General features: G+C 35.5%; 1 protein-coding gene across 1 annotated transcript in view; it reads left to right on the top strand.

The window, feature by feature from the left end:
• Positions 1–13,615, top strand: part of ATP6V1H (ATPase H+ transporting V1 subunit H) — a 104,521-nt gene that overhangs the window by 13,395 nt on the left and 77,511 nt on the right. The window contains exons 4-7 of the mRNA XM_044666303.1: positions 280–369; positions 4,369–4,482; positions 8,524–8,628; positions 11,605–11,661. Of these exons, the coding sequence (XP_044522238.1) occupies positions 280–369; positions 4,369–4,482; positions 8,524–8,628; positions 11,605–11,661 (366 nt within the window). The remainder of the gene's footprint in view (positions 1–279; positions 370–4,368; positions 4,483–8,523; positions 8,629–11,604; positions 11,662–13,615) is intronic.

A 13,615-nucleotide genomic window follows, 5' to 3' on the forward strand; every position in this document is an offset into this window, starting at 1 on the left:
TCTTCCATCTCTAGGCCTGGCTCTCAATCCACTGAGCCACTCATTTGTTCCTGAGGATAGGTTTTGTCTCATTTAACTTTTGGTTTCCCATAGCACCTAGCATATACACTGTATATAATAGACATTTAATCAATGTTATGCTTAGACAAGTGAAAATTTCTCTTATAAAGGCAATTACATTTTTTTTGGGTTATAAATAGTTAATTGTATGCTTGCTTTATCTCCAGTATTTTTATAAGCATTTTTTAGAATGAATTTGAATGTATTTTTATTTTCTAGTGTGCCAAAACATTTATAAACTTGATGACTCACATCTCCAAAGAACAGACAGTTCAATACATACTAACCCTGGTTGATGATATGCTTCAGGTAGGTTACTACTCTATTAAGTATATATTCTAGCTTTACTTCAATAAAATTAGATGCTTCACTTATAGCTGGTGATAGTAAATTTTTCCCAATTCTGTGTCTAGCTTGTGAGAATTATAATTTAGTATTTGTAAGCATGTGTATAGGTTATGCTTGTTTTTCAGGATGATTAACATGCAAAATATTATTAGCTATAGTTTTTAGACAGCCTTTATTGAATACATACTATGTGCATATAATTTTACTAGCAACTTTTCTGTTAAAATTGACGGATTGCCCCTCCAGGCAGAACAAGGTGTCTTCTGTGTTTCTCCTCTAGCTTCCTACCCAAGAGTACAACTAATGGTAAGATAGGCAGGTTACTGGGCTGTTAACACTAAAATTTCTTGTGTTTAGAGAGAGTTGAAGAAAAGTGATACAGTGGTGTATGTTTAGAGACATCTCTTGAGGATGTAAATATCTATAGACTGCCATTTGACTTGGTGATTTTATGGATGCCTACCCACCATTGATTTATAATAGTCTGCTCTCTGATCCATAAATTCAGAGAATTAGAATAAATGAAGTTTTTCCATCGTAACCAGACTTTCCAAGCCTCAAATATGAAGACTTAGCTAATAGCTAAGCATGCCTTATTTTCTTAAACAAGAGACATCAGGCATTTAGATCTGTCTCTTCCTTAACTTCCAAATTATTGGCTGTAAACTAGACTACTGCCAGCGAGGTAAGTGGATCAATTACTTTAGAGCTGTTGGAAGATGAGGATGAATGTTGGGGAAAAGCTTTTTGAGAAAAATTGAGTCCAAGTTAAATCTTGAGAAGTTGAAAACCTCTTTGGAATGTAACAATTTTCAGCAACTGAATATTCATTGTGCTTGCTATGCTTCATGTAACTTTACTCTTTTGTATGTTTTTTTTCTTTAAAATTACTTTTTTATGTCATTAGGTAATAAATGTAAAAAGATTCTCTTCTAATAAACCTCAGAATTCATAATACAAGAATCTGTATATGTGAGATACTTCCAGGGCTTAAATTCTATGGAATCTAAATGCAAGCAGCAATGCCTTTTTCATGTTTTTCATGTCAGTCATCTAACTTTTTGTTTGAAACTTCAGATTTTCCCTGACTTATGTTAGGTTAGACACATTAGGTCTACCATAATTGTAACTTAACTTGTTTCTCTGCTTCCATGGTTAGAGTCTATCATGCATATCTCATTTAACTTTTCTGCATGTTAATTTTGTCAACTGTAAAATGGAGTTAATAATGCCAACTACCCTTCCCTCATTGAGTTGTTATGAGACTCCATTATAATAATGTGATAATAATCTTTAAAGCACTTCTCAACTACCAGAGTGCTGTGTAAATGTCTGTCATTGTTGGTTTTATTACCCTCCAGTGCTTCAGCCAAATGGAGATAGGAGTTTATGGTTCCTGATCAGGATTCTCCTTTCCTTTCCTTTTTTTTTCCCCTCTTGTTATGCCTTTCTTTCTGCTTGACAGATTTTCAGTATCTCTGCCTAAAACAGTTACTTCAGTGAAATCCTATCCATCTTGTAAAGATAGGAATAGAGACTGGATTTGATTGGTATAGGTAACTCTTGGGGGAGGAAACATTACCTGTGCATACCTTCTAGAACAGTGAGAGATTAAATGATTAGCTGAAGACACTATAGACCAGGGGTTGGCAACGTATGGCTCTCGAGCCATATCTGGCTCTTTTGAGGGCCAGATATGGCTCTTTCTGCAGGAGCCATGAAGTCAACCGAGGCACAGTAACTAACAGTTTACGCATGACATCATGCGTCACGTGATCCTTTCGGTACCACGACTATCTTCTAAGATAGAAGGCTCCCTCATTGATATTGCCGCGTGAGACGAATCCTGGTCTTTAGTTCGGCTTGGTAGGTGTGCTGTGTGTTCCTCCTTCTGCCCTCCTTTTACTCTTTCCACACCTGTTACTGACATTTTGGGGTTCTATATAGTGATTGATCACTTTTGTCTACATTCTCTACCCCTCTGCCTCTGATTTACATGGCTTTATCTCAGTGCATTCATGGGGTCTGCACTCCCTATTTGTGGGATTGTTATTGTTTTTAACTTTTCTACCTGCTCTTAAAGGGGAACTATAGTCAGATTACATCTTTACATATGCTTCATTGTGAGAAGCATTTCTCCCCAGTAGTTGTTTCATTTGATACAGAATGATTGAGTAGGCAGCGCTGATAAACCCCTGTACCAGGAAATGTGTGTGATGTGTCCTGGCCAGTTTTCCATGAAAAGGTACCCTCCTCCCCCACTACTTACTAATGCCTGCACACAAGTCATGTTATTTTCTATAATCTCCTGATCTTCTACTTAATTTATGTGGCCAAATGGCTTAACCAGCAGGCCGGCAGCTTTTTCTTCTGTTGCCTGACTTGAGAGAGGGAGAGGAAAAAGTATTTTTCCCTGAATTTTTCTGTCTTTATTTCAGCAATTTTCTTAGTGTAAAGGAGTTTTATATGTATGTGTGCAGTTATATCAGTACTATAGTGCCCCATTAAGTCTTGTTTTTTGATTAATAATCAAAATAATTTTGATTAATAATCAGCAAAATCATGCAGCACCAGAAGTCACAATAATGTACTTTATTCATCATTGGTTAGCACATAATAACATTATTAAAAATAGTTCAGAGACTTATTGTACTTTAAAAGTGTTGTTCTTACATAAAATGCACATATTTACTTGTATTCAGTGTTAAACATATTGTACGGCTCTCACGAAATTACATTTTAAAAAATGTGGCGTTTATGGCTCTCACGACCAAAAAGGTTGCAGACCCCTGCTATAGACAGTATAGGTCAGAGGTGGGACTCAAACCAACGGACTAGCTCTCTAGCACTTTGTGGCTCCCCCACCTTTCTTTTTTAAAGAGATAAGGATCCAGGGCAAATGATTGAATAATCTGTCAATCAATAACCAATAAACATTTATCAAGTGCCTACTATATGCCAGGCACTGTGCTAAATGCTGGGTAGTCTTATTAGATAAAAAAAATTTTTTTAAGGATCATACCAAATTCTGCCTTTTCCATGAAGACTTTACCACTCCAGTTATCTCATCACCCATTAAGGCATTTAAGACATATTAGTGTGTCTCCCCTATAACAACATACATATGTTTACCTGACCATATTTAAACAAAGGCCCTGAGGTATTATTTAAAGCCAAATCATAAATGTGTTTTCATTAATTCTTTTATAATTAATGAGGTAATGAAAGTAAGGCTTGTAAACTTTAAGGAATGATATGAGCATATATGGAGGCTGGGAATGAGTTTAGCTTTTGCAGGGAAACAAAAGATGATTAGCTTTACTAGAACCAGAAGGTTCATGTTGGAGGATAGTGGGCAATAAAATAGATAAAATAGATCATATGATTTATTAGATTATGGTTTGTTTTGAAAGCAATACATTTCAAATTCATAAGAAAGGAATTAGGAATTTGTCACAAATTCTTCAGCAGAGGCATGGAATGGCAAAGTGACAGGTTAGTAAAATAAATTCAAAATTTTATCTTTTATAAAAATAATGCTTTATGAAACACATGCATGGTGTTTAATTCTTGTAATGAATAATGAAAAATGAGAATAGAATTAGCTTTCTTAGCATTCTCAAACTACGGATGAAAAATGTTCAAAAATGTCTTGTAGCTGAATAAAATCTGTTAGAAGTTCTTTTATGTGCCTCAGTAGTTGGAATAAGTATTCCACAAGATAAGGAAATGAAAATCTTTGTCAAACAGTGGGTAATTGTTAACATCTAGAAAAAAAACAAAAAACAAACATTAATAAAATAGAAATTTCTCTGATCTGAAGATTTGAAAAATCACTTAACAGTGTTTCACTGCATTACTATTTGTTTAATAATCAGGAAAATATTTCATTTTTAATAATTTCTTTGTACAAAATTTAACATGAAAATGACATTTTTGAAAACATTTATGTTTCTTCAGGAAAATCACCAACGTGTTAGCATTTTCTTTGATTATGCTAAACGTAGTAAGACTACAGCATGGTCCTACTTTCTGCCAATGTTGAATCGCCAGGATCTTTTCACTGTCCACATGGTAAGGATTCAATTGATCAAATTCCCATTGTAGAGGAGAGATGACTTTATGGATGTTTGTGTATGGCAAACTCTTTTTTCCATTTTCATGGGATTAACTATAGCTATGCTATTCTTCAGAAATCTTAGTTCTGTTAATTTAAAAGTTAATGGATGGGTAGGTAACTGAAATATACCTTTTTACAAATAGTAAAAAGCAACGGATAGGAAAAGACTGTACAAAGCCACGGGGAGCCACAATTTAAGCTTCATCAGCCAAAGGATATATGTAATTGAAAATAATGGAGAACAAAAGTAAGTTAAATGGTAACAATTTGATTATATTTCTATTGTAATCTATTTTTAATATTTCTGGCACAGTTACCCACCACAACAGTACTCTTACCTCCACAAAGGCAATGGCAATGACATTTGGGAGCTCTTGAGTATTCATACTCAGAGTTGCTGAGCCTGATCAGAAAATTCTGGCATTTATACAGTTTTAAAGGTACTTTTAGGGGTCAATATTCAAGCTTTCTCGGGGGAAGATTTCAAAAGAATGGAAAAAATCACAGCTGATACTATTGCCAAAAAAAAAAAAAAAAAAAAGCAACCGAAAAGGCATTATTGGCTAATTGTTAATATAGCTTTTTTCTCACCTCTATCAAATATTTGAGAACAGTTTTTGGACTTATCAGGAGTATCCTTGATGAAAGGCATGGAAAGGAAATGGATAAATTTTTATAGGCTATTTTCTCTAACAGTTTGCATTCATTGACAAACTGAAGTAACCAAGCTTTTAAAGAAATACTAGACATATTTGTGGATTACAAAAACAGCTTTTGACTTTGTTGAACAAATTTGGCCTCAGGTGTTTTTCTTCAATAAGATGTGTTCTATGCATATGTTAAGATCATACAAGACTATAATAAACTAAAGAAAATAATTATTGAGTTATCTTTAGAAGCATTGTATTTCATGTTTCTTCAACAGATCTGTGATCTCATCATTACGGGCACTCTTGAATAGTACTAGCTTGTGTGTGTCTTCTCATCCTTTGGATGTGTATTTGTATATATGTAATCGTGTATGTGTGGTTTTCTGGTGATTTTTATATGGTTGTAACCATAGAGTACCACAAAAAAATAAAAATTGTAATAGACGCAAAGGGCAGTGGAAAGAAATATGCCAAAATCAAATAACCTTATAATAGTTTGATTCAACAGACATTTAAATTCTTCATAGGGGATATATCCAATGTAATGAAGACCCTCATCTGGTCTTTTAAAATTCTGTGGATACCACAGCAGCCTTTGGGCTGCTTTTCAGCTTTATCTGTTCATATATTTTCTGGATAATATCTTTTAGTCTATTTTCATGCAAATTAATGTACAGTGACTCACATAAAGAATGTCATAAGATCTTAGATATGAAAGGAATATTATAGTCCAGATAGTTCAGCCCCTTCATTTTACAAAGAAATCTGTGGAACACAGTGAGAAACTTACTCTAAGTCATTATAAGCATTCAATAATTTTGTAAATATTTGTTGAATTAAACCATATGGCTCATTTGATTTTGCCACATGTTATAATTAGCCGTTGGGTCAATTACTTTAATTTTTTGGGTGGTTTTCTATATTTTATAGCCATATAAATATCACTAGAAGACTATATATTCATATATACATAATACACACATACACATACATGTTGGTTATTTGTTTTTGTTTTTTGATCAGGGAACAAATTGAGAGTATTAAGAGTACTGCATGACTTGTTAAATACAATCTCACTTGTTCTCTTGCTTAATTCTGGGTTCACATTCTTATTCTCAGGATCTGACCAAGATAAGTATACTTATGGATTAAGTTTACTAAGCAGTTTATCCAATTCTGGTAATCAACATGAATTTCAGCATTGAGATGAATAAAACTTGGAAATATATTCCTTAGTATCATGGAGGATATTGTGCATATCCAATAAAAGCAATTTCCTAAGGATATAGATGATGGAGCACATTTGAATAAACCTCTATGTTTATCTTTTGAAGCCCTTTACCATATTGTTCCAACCTGTCTTTCCAGCCTTATATATTACAACTCCCTTTCTATGCTCTGTGATCCAGTCAAAAAGACCTTTTCTTTCTTCTTCGTATGTGACACTGAGTATGTTGTATATGGTTAAGTTATAACTTACCCTGAGTTGCCCTGAGGTGCTGACACCTGTCTCAGAATTGGAGGGAGGAGCTTGGAAAGTTGGGCATGGAGAAAGGGAGTGTTGGTGGATAAGACTAAATGTGGGGGTATTAGACACAATCCATGTGATTGACTCTTGTAGGGAGAGTGGAGTTTGGCCCATCTTTCAACCTTTTTATTGATTGATTCCTTGAGTAATAGGCCAAGGCTTTTACTTTGAAGAAAACTGATCTAGTGCTCTTATTTGTGAGTAATGTACTGATTGCATTAAACCCTATTGAACTATAGGCCTCTTCAGTGGTATCCACAACCATCCCAGTGCAGTCTGTACAGGAAAAATATAATGGAAAAAGAATGTATGTTGCCAAAATGATGACATGAAATTCTATGGCCAAATATTTGGATTTAGAATTAAAAGAGAAAAAATTGAGAAGAATTGCATTTGGATAATTTTTAGGACCACTCCCAGGTCAGGGGACCCAAAGAACAGTGGAAAGGTGTTTGTGGCAGTCATAAGACTATATAGTGTTTTATATGAGTTACATAAGAAAAATGGCATAAAAGATGTTTTGAAGGATATATTATGACTGGAGAAGAATATGGGCTAGCTAGATAGCAGAAGCAAATTATAATAGATAGGCTGAATATTGCACTGATAGTAATGGTGAACCTATGACATGGGTGCCAAAAATGGTGCACAGAGCACTCTCTGTGGACACTGCTTCCACCCCCTCACCCCCAAAGTTACTAGAAAGGCAGAGGGGCTTGGGTGGAGCTCCCCCTCTCCACCATGCCTGATGACCTTTTTTCACACACCCCTGCTCCTCTGCCCAACAGCCCAATGCGAGTGCATAGGGGGTAAGGTGAGTGACTCACAGGCGGCAGAGCTGGAGGGGAGCAGACTGCTTGGGCCACTGCCCTCCCTCTCTCCACATATGCTTCTCATCACCTGCCCTTTTGCCCAGCAGCCCAGGGGGAATGCTTCCTCCCTTCCCTGTCTGGGGTAAGGGGCGGAGTGGGGCACAGCACTTGGTCTCTGGGGTGGGGTGTGTGTGACATAGCACTTGGTCTCAGGAGGGAGAAGGCATAGCACTTGGTCGAGGGGTGGTGTGGGGGCAGGGCCTGCCACTCCATCTCTAAAAGGTTTGCCATCACTGAACTATAGGAAGGCTTCTAGAATCTAGATATATTTTTGATGAAAGATTTATGGAGAGAGAGGAATCTTAAGGGATAAAAAGTATAAATGGGTTATTTGTAGTATCATAAGAATTGCTGATATCCATGAGGTTATGGATTCAAAGTATTGAATTAAGATTGCAAAAATGAATAATTTAATAATAGCCTACATTTATATACATTTTACATACGTTATTTTATTTGATCCATTGATTGAGGAGCATATTTTTCTGTGATTTTCCTCTCAGACAAAATACAAATAAATTTTTAGGGGCAGCTAGGTGACTTAGTAGATTGAGAGCCAGGCTAGAGATGGGAGGTCCTTGGTTCAAATGTGACCTCATTCTTGCTGTGTGATGCTGGACAAGTCACTTAACACTTCGTTTCCTAGCCCTTTCCACTCTTCTGACTTGGAACCAATATACAGTATTGATTCTAAGATGGAGGGTAAGAGTTTAAAAAAATTTTTTTTATTGATGTCTTTTTTTTCTCTTTCCAAGACGTCTATCATATGTGACAGATAGAATTTTAAAGATCAAAAAAAAGGCAATGAAGCAAGGTCTTTGGAAGTTGGAACTCCAAAAAATACCGGGAATCAAAAATTTAAGGATACTTTATATGGTTTATGAATCAAATGTCCTTGGTGACTCTTAATCCATTATAACTCAAGCATTTCTTCTTTGATTTTAGGCAGCAAGGATTATTGCCAAATTGGCAGTATGGGGAAAAGAATTGATGGAAGGCAGTGACTTAAATTATTATTTCAACTGGATAAAAACTCAGCTGAGTTCACAGGTAAAAAATTTCAATTGCAATCTTTAAAGGAATATTTAATTTATATTATGATGCTGAAGTCTTGATAGTTATGGTAGTAAATTAGAATCTGCTCTCTAGTGGGCATCTGTTTCTTTGGGTTAAATCTGGCTTCTCTGCTCTTTTCTCCTATTCTATTTATTCTTACCTTTTCTGTTTCTCCTCCAAATGCACCCCATGGTAAAAGTCTGATTCTCTCTTAACTCCCTTTCACTGCATTTTTCTATTAGCTAGTATCTTGTTTGTATTTAATTTCCTGTTGGTGATTTCCTACTTCACTGCATTTTTCTGATGTTGAATATTTAAGCCAAAAGTTGTTGGTGAAACTATTATTGGGCTTGCACTGTTGATTTCAGGTCTATCCATTCTCACTCTTTCTTGAGACAAAGAAAAAAATAGCTTAGTGGCCTGTTGGGTAGCTTTTCAGTCTTTGGATTTATTGTGCTCAGAGTGGAGTTGAAAGCCAAGGAATAGACAAAGGCTCTGTGGATGGTAGTTAAATCTCTTTGTATGTTGGGGCTTTCAGTAAGAATGCTGCTTCCCTCATAGACTTCAGGTGGGGAGGTGGTGAAGAGGAGACAAATTATGAATGATTTCCAGATGGTGAAATGAGGAGTGGGATTTTTGGATGAGGATACTAGATTAGGAGTGATAGAAGAGAGTGGATGGGGTTAAACATATCATTGAAAATGAAGGTGGTTCTAGTGATGGAGGAGTATCAGAGGAGGATAATGCCATGTAAAGGGTAATGGGAAGTAGGGATTCACTAGAAGGATTTTGTTTGTGAGGCATAGGGAAGGGACAGACACTGGTGATATGCTCTACTTATGGTACTGACTTTCAAAATAAATATGTTTGAGTAAGCTTTCTGAAAGACGTACAAGTATGAATGTGTGAATGCAGTGCTTAAATGGGTTTTGGTTTTAGGAATGTGAAATTAAATCATATATATATTATTTTTTTAAAAAATCCTTGCATTCCATTTTGGAATCAATACTGGGTATTGGTTCTAAGGCAGAAGAGTGGTAAGGGCTAGGCAATGGGGGTTAAGTGATCACACAGCTAGGAAGTGTATGAGGTGAACCCAGGACCTCCCCTCTCTGGGCCTGGCTCTCAAACCACTGAGCCACCCAGCTGCCCCTGAAATCTAATATTTTCCCTACATTTTATTTTCTGTGACTGATTCTTGTTACTTAAAAAATTCCAAAATTTATATATTATAAAATTGGAATAGTCATGTCTAAAAAAATAGTTTTGGAGATGTTTAGTAATATAAAATACTCTACTTGGGCAGTAGTTTAATTGAAGTAAGAGCCCACTACTTCTATTTTAAAATGCTTTTTTTGGGCTTGGTTTTGAAAATAATGACATCTAGAAAGAACTAGTCAATTCTAAATCAATCAAATTTCTTCATAGAGCTTTCAAAACAAGGTACTTAGAAGAAGAAAAGCTATAGAAGTTTGAAAATGGGACTTTGTTTTTAAATACATCATCCCCCTCAATATTAATGTGCTTCATTAACCAACTAGCATTTTAGATTTCTTCTGCACTCTTACTATTTGAAACAAGCTTTCTTTAAACAACTGTCACTCTAATTTTAGAATTCTAACATAACAACATTAATATTTTAATCAGCCTTTGTGTAGGAATTTGATTAATTTTCTGCTTTTGGAGTATTCATTGATAGTAAAGAAGCATCACTGTAAATTACAGTCAGGGTGATTTTATTTCATTTTTGTTTAGTTTTAAAGTTTTTTGAAATAAACTTTATGGTGGCTCACAATTAAGAAAATGGGCATTTATTACAAAAGCCTTTGGTTACGGTTATTCATTCCAAGTCTACAAAGGATTTCCTTAGAATTGAACTTCATGTTAGAGAAGTCATCTTAAAAGGGGACATGTCTGTCAAAGGTTAGAGACTGTGCCTCTTTCCTTTTTTCTTTCTTTTTTTTCATTTACTCCTACTTCTTGGCTTTGCAATATACCTGGGTCCTGTGGTGCTTTTTAAAGCAATTGGTATTATTTCTGTTTTCCTCTTGAGAACTTTGTATTGCTGAGATTAATTATTTGAATTCTTCTATTGTACCTTTGCTAGGATTGACTTTATAATCTCTTTAAAGATTATCACTATGATTATTTTCTTAATGTATTTTCCCCAAGAACCATGTGATTGTATTGCTGGAAGACATCTTTTAAACATTCTTAATGACTTCTTTTCTCCTCATAGAGGCTAGAGTGCACTATTTTGCTTGAAAGAAATTTTTAAAATTCAAAGTAATTGCAAGGTTTTATCCTGGGCACAGTAATCATTTAGTGGCAGCAGTCAGCAACATTTATTAGGTTCCTAGTTCTGGCGTTAATGAACAAATGAAAAATAAACCTTATTTATTTCCTTAAGGAACTTCTGATAACACTTGTTGTATATTCATTTTTTGTTCCTCTACCTTAATTGCTTTCTGCTAGATACTGTTCTAAAATTTTGATTGGATATAAGTTGTTGGTACTTTTATTAGTATTGCTGCCCTTAGTTCTAGGCCATAGACCCAAATCTCAGGTGATTTGCCTCCTCAAGTCTATTGCAAGGAAAGAATACAAAGTCTTGAATACTTCTTGAAATATGACTCAAAGCATATGTCCTATAGAGAAACATAATTTTATGTGACTCTTAGTTTTTTCCCCTGTGTTATCATTTAGTACTTTAGTGACAGTGCTTTTCTCTACTTAACATGTTTCATTTATAATAAGGATATACATATTTGCAAGTGCTCAATACTATTTAAAGAAAAAATGTACCCTCCAAAATATTTTTCACATTATACTCATGACAACATTACCTTCTCATATACTTTACTAAATAGAATTAGATAAAAATTAAAATTTCTTAGTTCCCTTTCCTAAATTGATGTTAGGATACAATTAAAGAAAAAACTAAGTAATGAGTTATTTATTTTGCAATAGAAACTGTTGGGTAGCAGTATTGCTCTTGACGCAGGAACAACAGGCTCTGCAAATGAGGTAAGTATTGTCTTAATACACCGACTTAACATATTATGGTTGTTATTGTTAATAATAGATACTTGAAATTTTTTCAAAATGTTGGTTAGTCCTAGTATATTATAATGTGTCATGACATGATTTAAATATGTTTATCATCCACTTTAGATTTTGGCTATGAATCAAACTTTTTTTGCAATCTGTTTTTATGGATTACTTTTAGCAAATGAACATGGACTATATAGTTCTTTCTTCTTGGTCTGTTGTATAGGCCTGCTTTTTTCCACATCATGAAAATCAAAGCAAGTCTGAATATTTGCATGGTTGTTGCTGAATGGGAAGCTGGAATTCTACTGTTAAGCATTTTATCACCCTTTGAAACTATTTGTTGAGGTATTTGGATGAATATCTTGTAGAGATAATCCTTGTGGATAGTGGGGCAATGAATGATTAACAGGTTGTCAATTATTAGCCATAAGATTAAAGAACATTGAGTTGGATGGCATCAGGAGACCTGAATGATAGTTGCTGCTTTCCTACTAACTTAAGTTCTTTAGGCCTCAGTTTCCTCATCTGTAAAATTAAAGGGTTGTTCTAGATATCTCTTAAGGTCCTTTACAGCTCTGCCATTCTGTGATTCTAAAGCAACTGAACTTGGGGTTTCTGACAGTCAGTCAACCAAATAATATGCCTCAGAGCCATGTCTAGAAGGATAGGAGGGACCTTGAGCAAGTCTTATCTTTATTTTCTACCCTCTCCCTTGCCCTCCCCTCCCTTTTTCTGGCTAAGATTTTTCATACAAGGGAATAGTAGTTACAATTGAAGCAGACATATAGATCAGCACAAAGATCAGCAACCTTGGGAGGTGTTATAAAGAAAAGTTAAGTTAAGGAGGAAAGTGTGTAAGTTTGCAGAGGGAGTATGTAAAGGTCTATATCAAGGCAGCCTTATTTTGGAATCATACAGTTTTAAAACTGGAAGAAACATCAAAAAGCAACAAGGCAAAAAGTGTAATTTGACCCATTTTGCTGAATTGATTATAGATAGGGACTGAATATATATATGGATGTGACCATGTTCTCTTTTCCTGAAACATTATTGTAGAAATTAGTTAGCATTTCTTCTTTTTCTCTCTTCTCCTGCCCTTTTTCTCTCTTTGTTTATTTTTTTTTGAGTCTTGGTCCCCTTGTTTTCCTTGGGCTGAAAGTGTAGTAATTGTGGTGCTGATCTTACTATTGATGGGCATGGAAGCATTAACTTCCTTTGTTCCAGTCTAGGCTGGTTCATCCCTCAAGCAGCCTGGTGGCCCCTAGTTCCTGGGCGATTACCATTCTGGTTCTACACTGACTTTGGATACCTTATTGACTTGACTCACGTCAGCCAACTCCTTGGTTTCTAGAGGTCTGCTACCCTCAGCTTCTCTGTTTTCATATCTTTTTTTAAAACATTTATTAATATTCATTTTTAACATGGTTACATGATTCATGCTCCTACTTTCCCCTTCACCCCCCCGTACTCCCCTCACCCATGGACGATGCACATTTCCACTGGTTTTGTCATGTGTCCTTGATCAAGACCTGTTTCCAAATTGTTGATAGTTGCATTGATGTGGTAGTTTCGAGTCCACACCCTCAATCATGTCCACCCCGACCCATGCGTTGAAGCAGTTGTTTTTCTTATATATTTCCTCTCCTGCAGTCCTTCCTCTGAATGTGGGCAGCGTTCTTTACCATAGATCCCTCAGAATTGTCCTGGGTCACTGTATTGCTGCTGGTACAGAGGTCCATTACATTCAATTTTACCACAGTATATCAGTCTTTGTGTACAATGTTCTTCTGGCTCTGCTCCTTTCGCTCTGCATCAATTCCCGGAGGTCTCTCCAGTTCGCCTGGAACTCCTCCAGTTTATTATTCCTTTTAGCACAATAGTATTCCATCACCCGCATATACCACAGTTTGTTCAGCCATTCCCCAAT

The sequence above is a fragment of the Gracilinanus agilis genome, chromosome 1, assembly GCF_016433145.1.
Source record: "Gracilinanus agilis isolate LMUSP501 chromosome 1, AgileGrace, whole genome shotgun sequence".
NCBI lineage: Eukaryota > Metazoa > Chordata > Mammalia > Didelphimorphia > Didelphidae > Gracilinanus > Gracilinanus agilis.